General features: G+C 38.8%; 1 protein-coding gene across 2 annotated transcripts in view; it reads left to right on the forward strand.

Annotated features, from left to right (window-relative positions):
* LOC124796197 (geranylgeranyl pyrophosphate synthase) overlaps positions 1-7,300 on the forward strand; it is a 49,503-nt gene extending 42,203 nt beyond the window's left edge. For both annotated transcript variants that reach the window (XM_047260290.1, XM_047260298.1), the window contains exon 6: positions 4,708-7,300. In XM_047260290.1, coding sequence (XP_047116246.1) covers positions 4,708-4,940 — 233 coding nt within the window. In that variant the 3' untranslated portion in view covers positions 4,941-7,300. The remainder of the gene's footprint in view (positions 1-4,707) is intronic.
* The last annotated feature ends 8,113 nt before the right edge of the window (positions 7,301-15,413 follow it).

The following is a 15,413-nucleotide window of genomic DNA, read 5'->3' on the forward strand; positions in this document are numbered from 1 at the left end:
TCCATACATGGCTACACTCCATACGAATACTTTCAGAAATGACTTCCTGACACTTACATCAATACTGGATGTTAACAAATTTCTCTTCTTCAGAAACGCTTTCCTTGCCATTGCCAGCCTACATTTTATATCCTCTCTACTTCGACCATCATCAGTTATTTTGCTCCCCAAATAGCAAAACTCCTTTACTACTTTAAGTGCCTCATTTCCTAATCTAATTCCCTCAGCATCACCCGACTTAATTAGATTACATTCCATTATCCTTGTTTTGCTTTTGTTGATGTTCATCTTATATCCTCCTTTCAAGACACTGTCCATTCCATTCAACTGCTCTTCCAAGTCCTTTGCTGTCTCTGACAGAATTACAATGTCGTCGGCGAACCTCAATGTTTTTATTTCTTCTCCATGAATTTTAATACCTACTCCGAATTTTTCTTTTGTTTCCTTTACTGCTTGCTCAATATACAGATTGAATAACATCGTGGAGAGGCTACAACCCTGTCTTACTCCCTTCCCAACCACTGCTTCCCTTTCATGTCCCTCGACTCTTATAACTGCCATCTGGTTTCTGTACAAATTGTAAATAGCCTTTCACTCCCTGTATTTTACCCCTGCCACCTTTAGAATTTGATAGAGAGTATTCCAGTCAACATTGTCAAAAGCTTTCTCTAAGTCTACAAATGCTAGAAACGTAGGTTTGCCTTTCCTTAATCTTTCTTCTAAGATAAGTCGTAAGGTCAGTATTGCCTCACGTGTTCCAGTGTTTCTACGGAATCCAAACTGATCTTCCCCGAGGTTGGCTTCTACTAGTTTTTCCATTCGTCTGTAAAGAATTCGTGTTAGTATTTTGCAGCTGTGACTTATTAAGCTGATAGTTCGGTAATTTTCACATCTGTCAACACCTGCTTTCTTTGGGATTGGAATTATTATATTCTTCTTGAAGTCTGAGGGTATTTCGCCTGTTTCATACATCTTGCTCACCAGACGGTAGAGTTTTGTCAGGACTGGCTCTCCCATGGCCGTCAGTAGTTCCAATGGAATATTGTCTACTCCGGGGGCCTTGTTTCGACTCAGGTCTTTCAGTGCTCTGTCAAACTCTTCACGCAGTATCATATCTCCCATTTCATCTTCATCTACATCCTCTTCCATTTCCATAATATTGTCCTCAAGTACATCGCCCTTGTATAGACCCTCTATATACTCCTTCCACCTTTCTGCTTTCCCTTCTTTGCTTAGAACTGGGTTTCCATCTGAGCTCTTGATGTTCATACATGTGGTTCTCTTATCTCCAAAGGTCTCCTTAATTTTCCTGTAGGCGGTATCTATCTTACCCCTAGTGAGATAGGCCTCTACATCCTTACATTTGTCCTCTAGCCATCCCTGCTTAGCCATTTTGCACTTCCTGTCGATCTCATTTTTGAGACGTTTGTATTCCTTTTTGCCTGTTTCACTTACTGCATTTTTATATTTTCTCCTTTCATCAATTAAATTCAATATTTCTTCTGTTACCCAAGGATTTCTACTAGCCCTCGTCTTTTTACCTACTTGATCCTCTGCTGCCTTCACTACTTCATCCCTCAAAGCTACCCATTCTTCTTCTACTGTATTTATTTCCCCCATTCCTGTCAATTGCTCCCTTATGCTCTCCCTGAATCTCTGTACCACCTCTGGTTCTTTTAGTTTATCCAGGTCCCATCTCCTTAAATTCCCACCTTTTTGCAGTTTCTTCAGTTTTAATCTACAGGTCATAACCAATAGATTGTGGTCAGAGTCCACATCTGCCCCTGGAAATGTCTTACAATTTAAAACCTGGTTCCTAAATCTCTGTCTTACCATTATATAATCTATCTGATACCTTTTAGTATCTCCAGGGTTCTTCCATGTATACAACCTTCTTTCATGATTCTTAAACCAAGTGTTAGTTATGATTATGTTGTGCTCTGTGCAAAATTCGACCAGGCGGCTTCCTCTTTCATTTCTGTCCCCCAATCCATATTCACCTACTATGTTTCCTTCTCTCCTTTTTCCTACACTCGAATTCCAGTCACCCATGACTATTAAATTTTCGTCTCCCTTCACAATCTGAATAATTTCTTTTATTTCATCATACATTTCTTCAGTTTCTTCATCATCTGCCGAGCTAGTTGGCATATAAACTTGTACTACTGTAGTAGGCGTGGGCTTCGTATCTATCTTGGCCACAATAATGCGTTCACTATGCTATTTGTAGTAGCTTACCCGCATTCCTATTTTCCTATTCATTATTAAACCTACTCCTGCATTACCCCTATTTGATTTTGTGTTTATAACCCTGTAGTCACCTGACCAGAAGTCTTGTTCCTCCTGCCACCGAACTTCACTAATTCCCACTATATCTAACTTCAACCTATCCATTTCCCTTTTTAAATTTTCTAACCTACCTGCCCGATTAAGGGATCTGACATTCCACGCTCCGATCCGTAGAACGCCAGTTTTCTTTCTCCTGATAACGACATCCTCTTGAGTAGTTCCCGCCCGGAGATCCGAAGGGGGGACTATTTTACCTCCGGAATATTTTACCCAAGAGGACGCCATCATCATGTAATCATACAGTAAAGCTGCATGCCCTCGGGAAAAATTACGGCTGTAGTTTCCCCTTGCTTTCAGCCGTTCGCAGTACCAGCACAGCAAGGCCGTTTTGGTTATTGTTACAAGGCCAGATCAGTCAATCATCCAGACTGTTGCCCTTGCAACTACTGAAAAGGCTGCTGCCCCTCTTCAGGAACCACACGTTTGTCTGGCCTCTCAGCAGATACCCCTCCGTTGTGGTTGCACCTACGGTACGGCTATCTGTATCGCTGAGGCACGCAAGCCTCCCCACCAACGGCAAGGTCCATGGTTCACGGGGGGGAAGTACAAATATACATGTTCATTTCTTCAAAATCTCCAGTATACGGAAGTTCTTCACTGATTGCTTTGAAATTTTGACACAACATTGAATTTTAATATGGGACTGTTTTTAGGTACCTAATTCTTAATGTGTATAGGGAAAACGTTGTTACCAAAAACCTCGGTGTACTTTTCCAATGTACTTCAAGTTTGTGCATGTTACTGAAATAAACATTTAGACACATGTAGACCAGATATTTTTAACAAATAAATGTAAATATAAATTAGTGAAATGTATATTTAAAATATAAATGTAAAGTAGTGAAATGTTAGCAAACAGGAAAGTTGTATTTATGCTGTATTGGTTTATGATTAGAAAATTAGAAACTACTACAGAATATGATTTTGCAGTAACAATAAAGAAGGTTGATGGTCAGATGGGATGGGAGGGGGAGGAGGGGAGGTGGATAGAGGAGTGGGAAGAAATGTACGGAGAGAGAGAGAGAGAGAGAGAGAGAGAGAGAGAGAGGGGGGGGGGGGGGGGGAGGGAAGGAGGAGGATATGTACAAAGAAAGGGGGAAGAGGAGATGGACAGAGACAGGGGACCGAAGGAGATTTGGATGCGTCTTCCCATTCCCATTCATATTAGAAACATGTGCTTTCCCTTTTCTTTCTTTACCATGTAAGTAGACTCAGCCACAGCAAAGCCTGGCTGGGAACAGCTTGTAACTGATAAAAAGAAATAGAAAACAAATTACATTTTTCATGGACCCAAAATCATTTGGCTGTGACTATTCATGGGATGAACAAGTTTTGTTCTGTAATAATTCCACAAAGTAGTTACCAAAAACATGTGAAAGTGTTGTAAACAAATATTACAAACAAATATGCAAAAGAGTATAATTACATAAATACTTCACAGTATAGCGTACTTTAGTGAAACATGGACTGTGGGGAAAACCGGAACAGAAGAGAATGGAAGCATTTGAGATGTGGTGCTATAGACGAATGTTGAAAATTAGGTGGACTGATAAGGTAAGAAATGAGGAGGTTCCACGCAGAATTGGAGAGGAAAGGAATATGTGGAAAACACTGATAAGGAGAAGGGACAGGATGATAGGACATCTGCTAAGACATGAGGGAATGACTTCCATGGTACTAGAGGGAGCTGTAGAGGGCAAAAACTGTAGAGGAAGACAGAGATTGGAATACGTCAAGCAAATAATTGAGGACGTAGGTTGCAAGTGCTACTCTGAGATGAAGAGGTTAGCACAGGAAAGGAATTTGTGGCGGGCCGCATCAAACCAGTCAGTAGACTGATGACCAAGAAAAAAGGCGTACTTACGTAAAGACCATGAATCTTGTATGTTACAACTGAAACCAGAATAAACATTGGTGATCACAAGTGGAATCACAAATTTTGGTAAACTAATGATGATAACATAAACTTTGGTTGATCTAGAAGCCCAGAAATCTTGGTTTGTTATAAGTTCCTATACTCAGTTTTTTCCTCCAGGCATGCTCTGCAATAACATGAAAGTTTTTAGTATTTGAACCGCACTGCATAATACCCTATTCTTTAAATACATTTCATCAGAAGCATGTTTATATGTATTGTTTCATTCGTCACGAAGTTGCTAATACCTCATGTTACTTGACATAGACTATTTTTCTTCAATAGTTATTCGTAGCAACTGTTTCAGTCTATAGCTGATAAGTTGCAAATCAAATCCTGTAATGTAGTGATTGCTGTTGAATGCTTACAAAACTAACTTTAACATTAAATGCCTAGTTTAATGTGTTCTGCTAATCCATATAGTTTCCTTATGAAAAATTCAGATATATTACGGCAGAGAACACACGATGTTGAAGTAAAAAAGTACTGTATTACTTTGCTTGAAAAGTATGGATCCTTTGATTATACACGACAGACATTGGAGCAGTTGGATATTGAAGCCAGGGCAGAAGTGGAAAGGCTGGGAGGCAACCCCTTAATGGAAGCTCTTCTTGATGCGCTGTTGACATGGAAAAATGGTGCGCAAGCAAAGCGACGAGTTTCTATCACTGAATAAAATATCAGAGTTGTGTTGTGTAGTGAACTGTTGTTTGTTTATCCCAGAGTTTAGTAAAACTGTATAAGTTATTTTATTTATGACTGTTGTGATGTGTCAAATGAAATTACTTTTTTGTTAAACCGCAGAAGCCTAACGTATAAGTCTTAAAAATATATGTAACTTGCAAACTGTATGTTCCAAAACTCTACTGAAACATTATAAGAAAGTTGCAACCTACAAGGCTGTGAGCTATGAAAAATGACACCAACTTTCTTATCAAAATATTTTGCAGCGAAAGAGGCTATATCGTGAATACATTTGAGTTGCAGCGTATTTACTATACCTATTTTGGAGTTTTGGAACATAGTTGCAGAATATCAGTATTAAATGCCATTAGTGGTGAATCAAAGCGTGTATAAGATGACAATATTGAAAACATTCCATTATATATACAGGCTTGTAGCAGTTTAGAGGATAGATTAGGTAGCAACATTGTTATGAATAATTTATTGTTTTAAAGCATTAGTTTCAGACAATAGCAGCTGTGAGAGCAGCGTTATCTAAGTGTGTGCAAGGTCACTGCCTGTGATAAACAATTTGTCAATTTTACTGCAGTAGTCATGTCGAAGTCGAGATTTTATATTAATTTCCATTCTTTCATTTGTGTGTCCTATTTATGTCTTTGTCATTGTATTTTTCTTATATTTCTAAATTATACTGAGATCTGTTAAGAGGGAAATCTTTACCTAGCACTTCCAATCTTCACAATACATTTCACTGCACTCTTATGCACATCGCTGCCCTTCAGTTCATACCGACCCTTAATACTTCTTCAGAGAGCTTCACATCTGTCAGTTTATTCCTGAAATTATGTTCATTCTAGTAAGTGACTTATCTTCTCTGCCGACATTTCCACGCACTCTGTAATAGTCTGTTCATTTAATATCATTCTCTCTTCCACATCACAATTTTAACAAATATCATTATAATTTTTCTGGTTTGTTTTGCCCATTTTGTAAAAGTTTCAACATATTTTACCATGCTTTTTATATACAAGAATGTTTGTCTAAAATTTTGTAGATATATGTTGGTGCCATGAGACAACTTAACATGCCCACTGACTCAGACATGTCTTGCAAAAGCAAGCTGAAAGGCAGTCGTTAATAAAATAAGATTGTTGATAGTGGCAAAACACCTTTCTATGGTGCCCAATGACATGCCTCTTAGATTTGTCCACAACCTTTATTGTAAAGGTGGGAAGCTCTGTGACACTGGGTGCTTTGAGTTTTAGTGAAATTCCATTTCCTACACTCTTAATAGTGTGTCTGGCTGTGGCAGAAAGATGAAGACCATAATCTTTCCACAGATAAATTGTTTCCTCAAAATTGTAGTCACCATTTAAAGAGCAGTGTAAAGTGTAGTTTTGCTCATGTTGCAAGCAGGTCTCACTGTCCACAGTTAAGAAGGAAATTAAATTTAGAATTTACTGTGCTCCATACAGCTCATATTAGAGACAGTGCCCATATAATCATATCCATCTATGCTAGTGGTGTACTAATTTTACCTCATTATCAAAACCACAAGTTGATTGTAAAAATTTTCTTTGTATATAATTTAAGGTTGGAAGAGAGAACTCATCAAGTAGAAGTGTTGAAATGGCATCAGGCACACAAAAAACAATGAAAACCTCACTTTACTGTTTTCCGTTTAAAATATTTAATAGTTTTAAAACATGTCAAAAAAATATAAGAAATATAAATATACAATTGCTTTGTCAAGTTCTAAAATCTTAATCACTCCGTTTATTTGCCTAAGTTTTAGAAAATGTTGATTCTGGTACAGTCAGTACTTTTGTAGATTTTGCTACTACAACAGGAGCATATTTCAGAATATTTTGGGCCTTATGTTTAGCCTCCTCTCAATTACCCAACACTTCTACTATTGGGTGAGTTGCGTGCTTTACTCCTAAGGTATTTGCATTTTGCAAGAATGTTCCTTACCACATTAAAAATTTTGTTGTAATGTTTGTGTTAGTAAAAAATTAGTGTCTCAGTTTCCAAACTGAATTTGTAAAATGCATGTAGCTTGCAACTTTTTAACGTGAGAGTAATTTAGTGTTGCTTATTGTGGCATTGATGTCAATCGTGTTTGATAGTAGTAGCTGTGTTAAAACCAATGCTTTACTTCCAGAGGGTAGTAAGTTTTGTAAGGCGGAACATGAATTGGAATAAAAGTAGATAGTTAATTTCAGGTACAGGTGCATATCACGTTAGTAAGAAAGCCAGGACTTTTCACAATTGTAGTGTTAAATGTACCACACAATTTTTCCATATATTGAATAAACAAAGGAATCCTTTGTATGTTTCTGGAAACTTCTAGTTTAGTATTTTGTTAATTTAATTCTTCTGCCAACATTCGTTTGACCTGTAACTTATGCTCTGTTCTGCTCCCCATGTGCTTGGTGTTTTTGTAACTTTCCCATTCACGTCTGTCTCGAAAAAGAAATGGGAGTATCAAATGTTATATTTCCTGGACCCATAAAACAAATGCAGCATAGGATGACTGGACACACAGAGGCCACGTTGACCAAAATGCCAGAAGACCACACATTGAGGTGTAAGGCAAAGCAGTCAGAAGCTTTTTGTCCAAATATCCAATGTATAATTAACTTAATGATATGTGAAATCAAACGACTAATGACATCTCAACTAGGTTAAGTAAAATACGAAGTAGCTTCGTAGCTCTTATTAAAGCACTTAATACAGTTTTTGTAATTTTATCTAAGAGAGAAATTGCACTTCAGCAAACCATTCTCTTGTGAGGGCATTTATCAAAATATTGCACAATGCACACAGGTTCGTGAAGAGAGCCAAATTCAATTACTAAGTCAGCCATCAGTGCCAACATTTCACATTTTACAAATTTGGAGAATAATTGGTGGTGATGGGGCAAAGCATATTAACGAGATCAAAATTGTATTTTCCTATTTGTCAGTCAAGTGGACTGTTTGCTGCAGACTAATCATGTACTGTTGCCAAAAATGCACAAGTGGTAAATTGATGCTCTTATTCATAATGGAAATTTATATGAAGAATTTTCTCTATTCATTTTCAGCATTTCACTACAATTCTGATTGGAAAGTGTTCTAGGAAGAAATACTATGGGACTCAGTATTATTTCATTACTTAATCATTGAATACACAAGAAGCCAGATAATGGGGTTTGATGCGTTCCAACCCATTTAAGCAATATTAGAATAATTCATTACTAAATACAAAGCTAAAAATGATTATAATTTCTTCTGAGGTTTTATACAGTTCTTGTGGTTCAATATTCCTTATCAGTGTATCAGTGCAGAAGAGTATTCACCATCAGTGGAAATGTAACTATACACATAGATGAATTTCTTCACATCTCAACTCCATTATATATAAAAATAGTATCAGCTGCCCGGCTACAAACCTAATACAACACACTAAGTTATTAATGTCATTCAGTTTTCCCAATTACTAGAGCATCTTGCGAGCCTGTATGTTGGATCTGTGATTTTTACCTCTGTTAACATATTTTCAGTTGTCAGTTCATAATAATCACAGAATATCATTGGCTCTTAGAACATGGTCAAAATGTGACTCGCTCTACATTAACATTAACCTATTAAATAATATGAAGCTGTTTCATATACCCGCAAACAATATCAAACCATTTGAAAATTTTCCCCAAAATGCTGATAGTGTGTCTGCATGTGGAATGTTGATTGTATGTATTGATTCTTCTGGCTGTCTCCTCAAACTAATAACTAAAATCTTTAAATTGCAGTAACACACAGTCCATGAAATTGGTTCTTACCTATCTTAACACCTGTCATTAGATTTCAGTCGGTGGAGATACCAACATTGGCATTGAAATATGCTACACTCATCATCCATAAACCTCAGGATTATTGTCTGCCGTCACAGACACATTATGATAAAAGCTCTGGAACATTTCAGCAATAGGTCGACTGTCCATTTTTTTAGCATAAAGAAAATGTTCTTTCTATAACAACTCAGAAACCAACAATTTTCAAAACACTTTCAGTTGACATTTCCTTGGCTTACTATAAGAATGTGTCCCTCAAAGATTAAAGTATTGTGATAGTCTCTGTATAAAGCACCACTCTATTGTCCCAAAAAATAGAGTCCTTGTCCATCACGTCTACACTGTTGCCACAAGTTGATATTCAAAATGGTGTTGTGGTTTCTGCTGGGATCGCTATTTGCTGTCATATTACTGGATTAATTTCTCCCCTATATAGACCCCGGTATCCATTTCCTCTTTGCCATTTTAAGTTGGTGGCCAGCCCACTGGATGACTTATATAAAATCAAAATTATAAATATAGACTTAAATGGAGAAAAATGCAAGTGGCTAGTAAGAAACTGCACATGTTTTCTGACAAACATCTTTTATTTGTGAAGGGAACTGAAGCAAATTTCGCAGTTGGTCTTAGTACTCGACACAGATGGATGATAACTTGACTTCTTATTGTTCGCTGTAGGGTTGCTAAAAGTAGTGCAACTGCAACCACTTTGCTTCTGATAGTTCAAAAATGCTTCTTCAGTAGTCCCTCCTGGGGCAGTAGTGGTGAGCTGCAACAGCAGCGGGTGAGGCATCACCCAATCTCGGTGTCCGAGATAATGTGTCTGAATTGCATGAAGACCATTTGGTATTGTTAATGTTGTCGCCGTCATCATCTTCAATTTTTGAAAGTTACCCTTGTGGGCCTGGAATGCTGCATCCAGGCACACATTGCAATCATACGTTAAACATACACAAGTCTGGTGGCTCTGTGTGTTTTTGTCAATTATACAAAGTCACTAATATCTCACTAGGCAATTGTGGGCACAACTGTCAAATGATGAATAATACTTTCCTCTTCAGTCTGCAAGATTTTTAATTCTTTGGTCTCTCCTCTCTTATACTCACTCTTACACCTGCATTCACCATTATTGCATTGTAACACTAGACTCACATTCGAGAAGACATTGGTTCAAACCCGCGTCTGGCTGTTCTGACAGGTTTTCCGTGATTTCTCTAAATCACTGCAGGAATGGCCAGGATGGTTCCTTTGAGAGGGCACTGCCGATTTCCTTCCCCATCTGTCCCTAACCTGAGCTGTTGCTCCATTTCTTATGACCTCATTGTTGATGGTATGTTAAACACTAATGTCCTCCTCCTCCTCCTCCTCCTCCTCCTCCTCCTCGCATTCTACTCTTCCACCAAAAGTCACTATTGTTATTAACTTCAGTTTTGTCTTTTTGTCATGTTCCTTTGTGTGCTTTGCTTATCCTGCCTCCCCTCATAGCATGCTGTAGTTTGGTTAGGCATGTATAAGTTACTTGATCTGTAGGTATAACCTTTCAGAGTAGCAGTGCAAAAGCAGCATCTCCCCCAAGCATTAAAATTTTGCTGGTTTTGTCTTGTGGCTTCTGCATTGGTTCATATACTTCTCTTGTGTTTTGTCATTTTAGTAGCAACCTCTTTGAAAATAATATGTGGTGATTGTGTTCAAGACAAATGAAACATGTCTTCTAGCCTCAAGCAACTATGCAGTGCATTGCTTCCATTGGTATGCTTCATGAAAAGACTATAATGTTAATTGGCTATAAAGTTCCTATATGGAGACTTGTAAGGCATCCACATTTCCATTGACAGCAACCCTTGAAAATAAAATTTTTAGTGGAGATTGATTTCACCGGTGAAAGTTGAAATTCTATTTGAACCGTACTTGCCTCTTCTTCACGGATAGTCCCACAGCCAAATATTTATTGAATGAATTTGGCTTTTTTTTCTTCACTTAGGCTGTTACATATTTATTTTTACTAAGAGTTTCAGCTTACAAACCCATTGATTAGTGAATATCTGTACAGAAAAGCATACTTCCATTATATACACAAAAAAAGAACACAGTGGTGTGAAGGTAAATTAGTGGGAAAAAAATAAATGTCAAAACTGTTAACATGCCTAAAACAGTTGTAAACCAATATGAATTGAGATACAGATTGTGAATATGTTGTCAATTTAGACATTTGGCAAATTACAGGCAATCGTTTTTTCTGCTAGTGTACTGTCACACAATTGTGTCTTATTTCATGTAGTAACATAAGTAGGCTTTTCAGTACAGGTATTCACTAGGTAGTGGCTTCTTAAGCCAAAACCAGTGGTGAAAATCCAAAAAATAGTGCCCTAAGTGAACAAAAAGTTCCACGTTCATTCAAAAACTTGTCTCTCCATGGAAAAATAATGCACTTCTACTGACTTCCAGTTACTGATTACAAACTGAAGACATTCAGCTTTTGTTCTTCACAACCTCTCTGTTGCATATCTTAGCTCCAGTTATAAGGTGAAACGTAATGGTGTTCTCCTGACAACTTCTCTCTTCTCAATGTATACTTAAACTAACTAACAAATTAAAAGGAGACAGAATGTGTAGCCCATACTTACCTTCAAGTGGCAAGATGTAAAGTAGGCACACAAATGGAGAAAAAATTATCATAGCTTTTAGAAGTGCTAGTTCCTTCCTCTGGCAAGAAATAGGGATAGGTTGCTGAAGGTTAGAAAGGGGAACCAGGTAAATCAGGTTGAAAGGGACCCATCTGTTTAGAGGAAGGGGAAACAAGACATATACACATCAAAAAAAGGTTTTGTATCACCTTATTTCCAAGAGTTCCAGGACCTGTGCAGAAAATTGGAACAGAGATCAACATAAACATCATTTCCACACTTTTTATTGCTCATGAAAACCACATATTGCATGTTGCACCACCATACAGCAAGACCTTCAGAAGTGGTGGTCCAGTTTGCTGTACACACTAGTACCTCTAATACCCAGTAGCATGCCCTCTTGTATTTATGCATGCCTGTATTCGTCGTGGCATACTATCCATAAGTTCATCAAGGCACTGTTTATCCAGATTGCCCCACTCCTCAACAGCAGTTCGGCGTAGATCCATCAGAGTGGTTGGTGGATCACATCGTCCATAAACAGCATTTTTCAGTCTATCCCAGGCATGTTCGATAGGGTTCATGTCTACAGAACATGCTGGCCACTCTAGTCAAGCGATGTTATCCTGAAGGAAGTCATTCACAAGATATTCATGATGGGGGCATGAATTGTCGTTCATCGAGACTGATCTGGCAATATGGGTGCAGTATAATGAATAGGAAAATAGGAATGCGGGTAAGCTACTACAAACAGCATAGTGAACGCATTATTGTGGCCAAGATAGATACGAAGCCCACACCTACTACAGTAGTACAAGTTTATATGCCAACTAGCTCTACAGATGACGAAGAAATTGAAGAAATGTATGATGAAATAAAAGAAATTATTCAGATTGTGAAGGGAGACAAAAATTTAATAGTCATGGGTGACTGGAATTCGAGTGTAGGAAAAGGGAGAGAAGGAAACATAGTAGGTGAATATGGATTGGGGGACAGAAATGAAAGAGGAAGCCGCCTGGTAGAATTTTGCACAGAGCACAACATAATCATAACTAACACTTGGTTTAAGAATCATGAAAGAAAGTTGTATACATGGAAGAACCCTGGAGATACTAAAAGGTATCAGATAGATTATATAATGGTAAGACAGAGATTTAGGAACCAGGTTTTAAATTGTAAGACATTTCCAGGGGCAGATGTGGACTCTGACCACAATCTATTGGTTATGACCTGTAGATTAAAACTGAAGAAACTGCAAAAAGGTGGGAATTTAAGGAGATGGGACCTGGATAAACTAAAAGAACCAGAGGTTGTACAGAGATTCAGGGAGAGCATAAGGGAGCAATTGACAGGAATGGGGGAAATAAATACAGTAGAATAAGAATGGATAGCTTTGAGGGATGAAGTAGTGAAGGCAGCAGAGGATCAAGTAGGTATAAAGACGAGGGCTAGTAGAAACCCTTGGGTAACAGAAGAAATACTGAATTTAATTGATGAAAGGAGAAAATATAAAAATGCAGTAAGTGAAACAGGCAAAAAGGAATACAAACGTCTCAAAAATGAGATCGACAGGAAGTGCAAAATGGCTAAGCAGGAATGGCTAGAGGACAAATGTAAGGATGTAGAGGCCTATCTCACTAGGGGTAAGATAGATACCGCCTACAGGAAAATTAAAGAGACCTTTGAAGATAAGAGAACGACTTGTATGAATATCAAGAGTTCAGATGGAAACCCAGTTCTAAGCAAAGAAGGGAAAGCAGAAAGGTGGAAGGAGTATATAGAGGGTCTATACAAGGGCGATGTACTTGAGGACAATATTATGGAAATGGAAAAGGATGTAGATGAAGATGAAATTGGAGATACGATACTGCGTGAAGAGTTTGACAGAGCACTGAAAGACCTGAGTCGAAACAAGGCCCCCGGAGTAGACAATATTCCATTGGAACTACTGACAGCCGTGGGAGAGCCAGTCCTGACAAAACTCTACCATCTGGTGAGCAAGATGTATGAAACAGGCGAAATACCCTCAGACTTCAAGAAGAATATAATAATTCCAATCCCAAAGAAAGCAGGTGTTGACAGATGTGAAAATTACCGAACTATCAGCTTAATAAGTCACAGCTGCAAAATACTAACACGAATTCTTTACAGACGAATGGAAAAACTAGTAGAAGCCAACCTCAGGGAAGATCAGTTTGGATTCCGTAGAAACACTGGAACACGTGAGGCAATACTGACCTTACGACTTATCTTAGAAGAAAGGTTAAGGAAAGGCAAACCTACGTTTCTAGCATTTGTAGACTTGTTGGGAAGGGAGTAAGACAGGGTTGTAGCCTGTCCCCGATGTTGTTCAATCTGTATATTGAGCAAGCAGTAAAGGAAACAAAAGAAAAATTCGGAGTAGGTATTAAAATTCATGGAGAAGAAATAAAAACTTTGAGGTTCGCCGATGACATTGTAATTCTGTCAGAGACAGCAAAGGACTTGGAAGAGCAGTTGAATGGAATGGACAGTGTCTTGAAAGGAGGATATAAGATGAACATCAACAAAAGCAAAACAAGGATAATGGAATGTAGTCTAATTAAGTCGGGTGATGCTGAGGGAATTAGATTAGGAAATGAGGCACTTAAAGTAGTAAAGGAGTTTTGCTATTTGTGGAGCAAAATAACTGATGATGGTCGAAGTAGAGAGGATATAAAATGTAGGCTGGCAATGGCAAGGAAAGCGTTTCTGAAGAAGAGAAATTTGTTAACATCCAGTATTGATTTAAGTGTCAGGAAGTCATTTCTGAAAGTATTCGTATGGAGTGTAGCCATGTATGGAAGTGAAACATGAACGATAAATAGTTTGGACAAGAAGAGAATAGAAGCTTTCGAAATGTGGTGCTACAGAAGAATGCTGAAGATAAGATGGGTAGATCACATAACTAATGAGGAAGTATTGAATAGGATTGGGGAGAAGAGAAGTTTGTGGCACAACTTGACCAGAAGAAGGGATCGGTTGGTAGGACATGTTCTGAGGCATCAAGGGATCACCAATTTAGTATTGGAGGGCAGCGTGGAGGGTAAAAATCGTAGGGGGAGACCAAGAGATGAATACACTAAGCAGATTCAGAAGGATGTAGGTTGCAGTAGGTATTGGGAGATGAAAAAGCTTGCACAGGATAGAGTAGCATGGAGAGCTGCATCAAACCAGTCTCAGGACTGAAGACCACAACAACAACAACAACAACATCAGTCGGAGGATGGCATTCACGTATTGTACAACCATTACAGCGCCTTCCATGACCACCAGTGGCGTACATCGGCTTCACATAAATGCCACCCCAAAACAGCAGGGAGCCTCCACCTTTCAGCACTCGCGGGACAGTATGTCTAAGGCGTTCAGCCTGACCAGGTTGCCTCCAGACACATCTCTGACGATTGTCCGGTTGAAGGCATATGTAACACTCATCGGTGAAGAGAACATGATGCCATTCCTGAGCAGTCCATGCGGCATGTTGTCGGGCCCATCTGTACCATGCTGCACGGTGTCATGGTTGCTAAAAGATGGACCTCGCAATGGACTTTGGGAGTGAAGCTGTGCATCATGCAGCCTATTGCACACAGTTTGAGTCATAACATGATGTGCTGTGGCTGCATAAAACCATTATTCAACATGGTGGCATTGCTGCCAGGGTTCCTCTGAGCCATAATCCGTAGGTAGCGGTCATCCACTGCAGTAGTAGCCCTTGGGCGACCTGAGTGAGGCATGTCATTGACAGTTCCTGTCTCTCTGCATCTCCTCCATTTCCGAAAAACATCACTTTGGTTCACTCCAAGACACCTGGACACTTCCCTTGTTGAGAGCCCTTCTTGGCAACAATGCAGATGCGATTGAACCATGGTATTGACCGTCTAGGTGGGGATGAACTACAGATAACACAAGCCATGTACCTCCTTCCTGGTGGTATGACTGGAAATGATCAGCTGTCAAACCCTCTCCGTCTAATACGTGCTGCTCATGC

Source organism: Schistocerca piceifrons, chromosome 1 (genome assembly GCF_021461385.2).
Source record: "Schistocerca piceifrons isolate TAMUIC-IGC-003096 chromosome 1, iqSchPice1.1, whole genome shotgun sequence".
NCBI classification, from domain to species: domain Eukaryota; kingdom Metazoa; phylum Arthropoda; class Insecta; order Orthoptera; family Acrididae; genus Schistocerca; species Schistocerca piceifrons.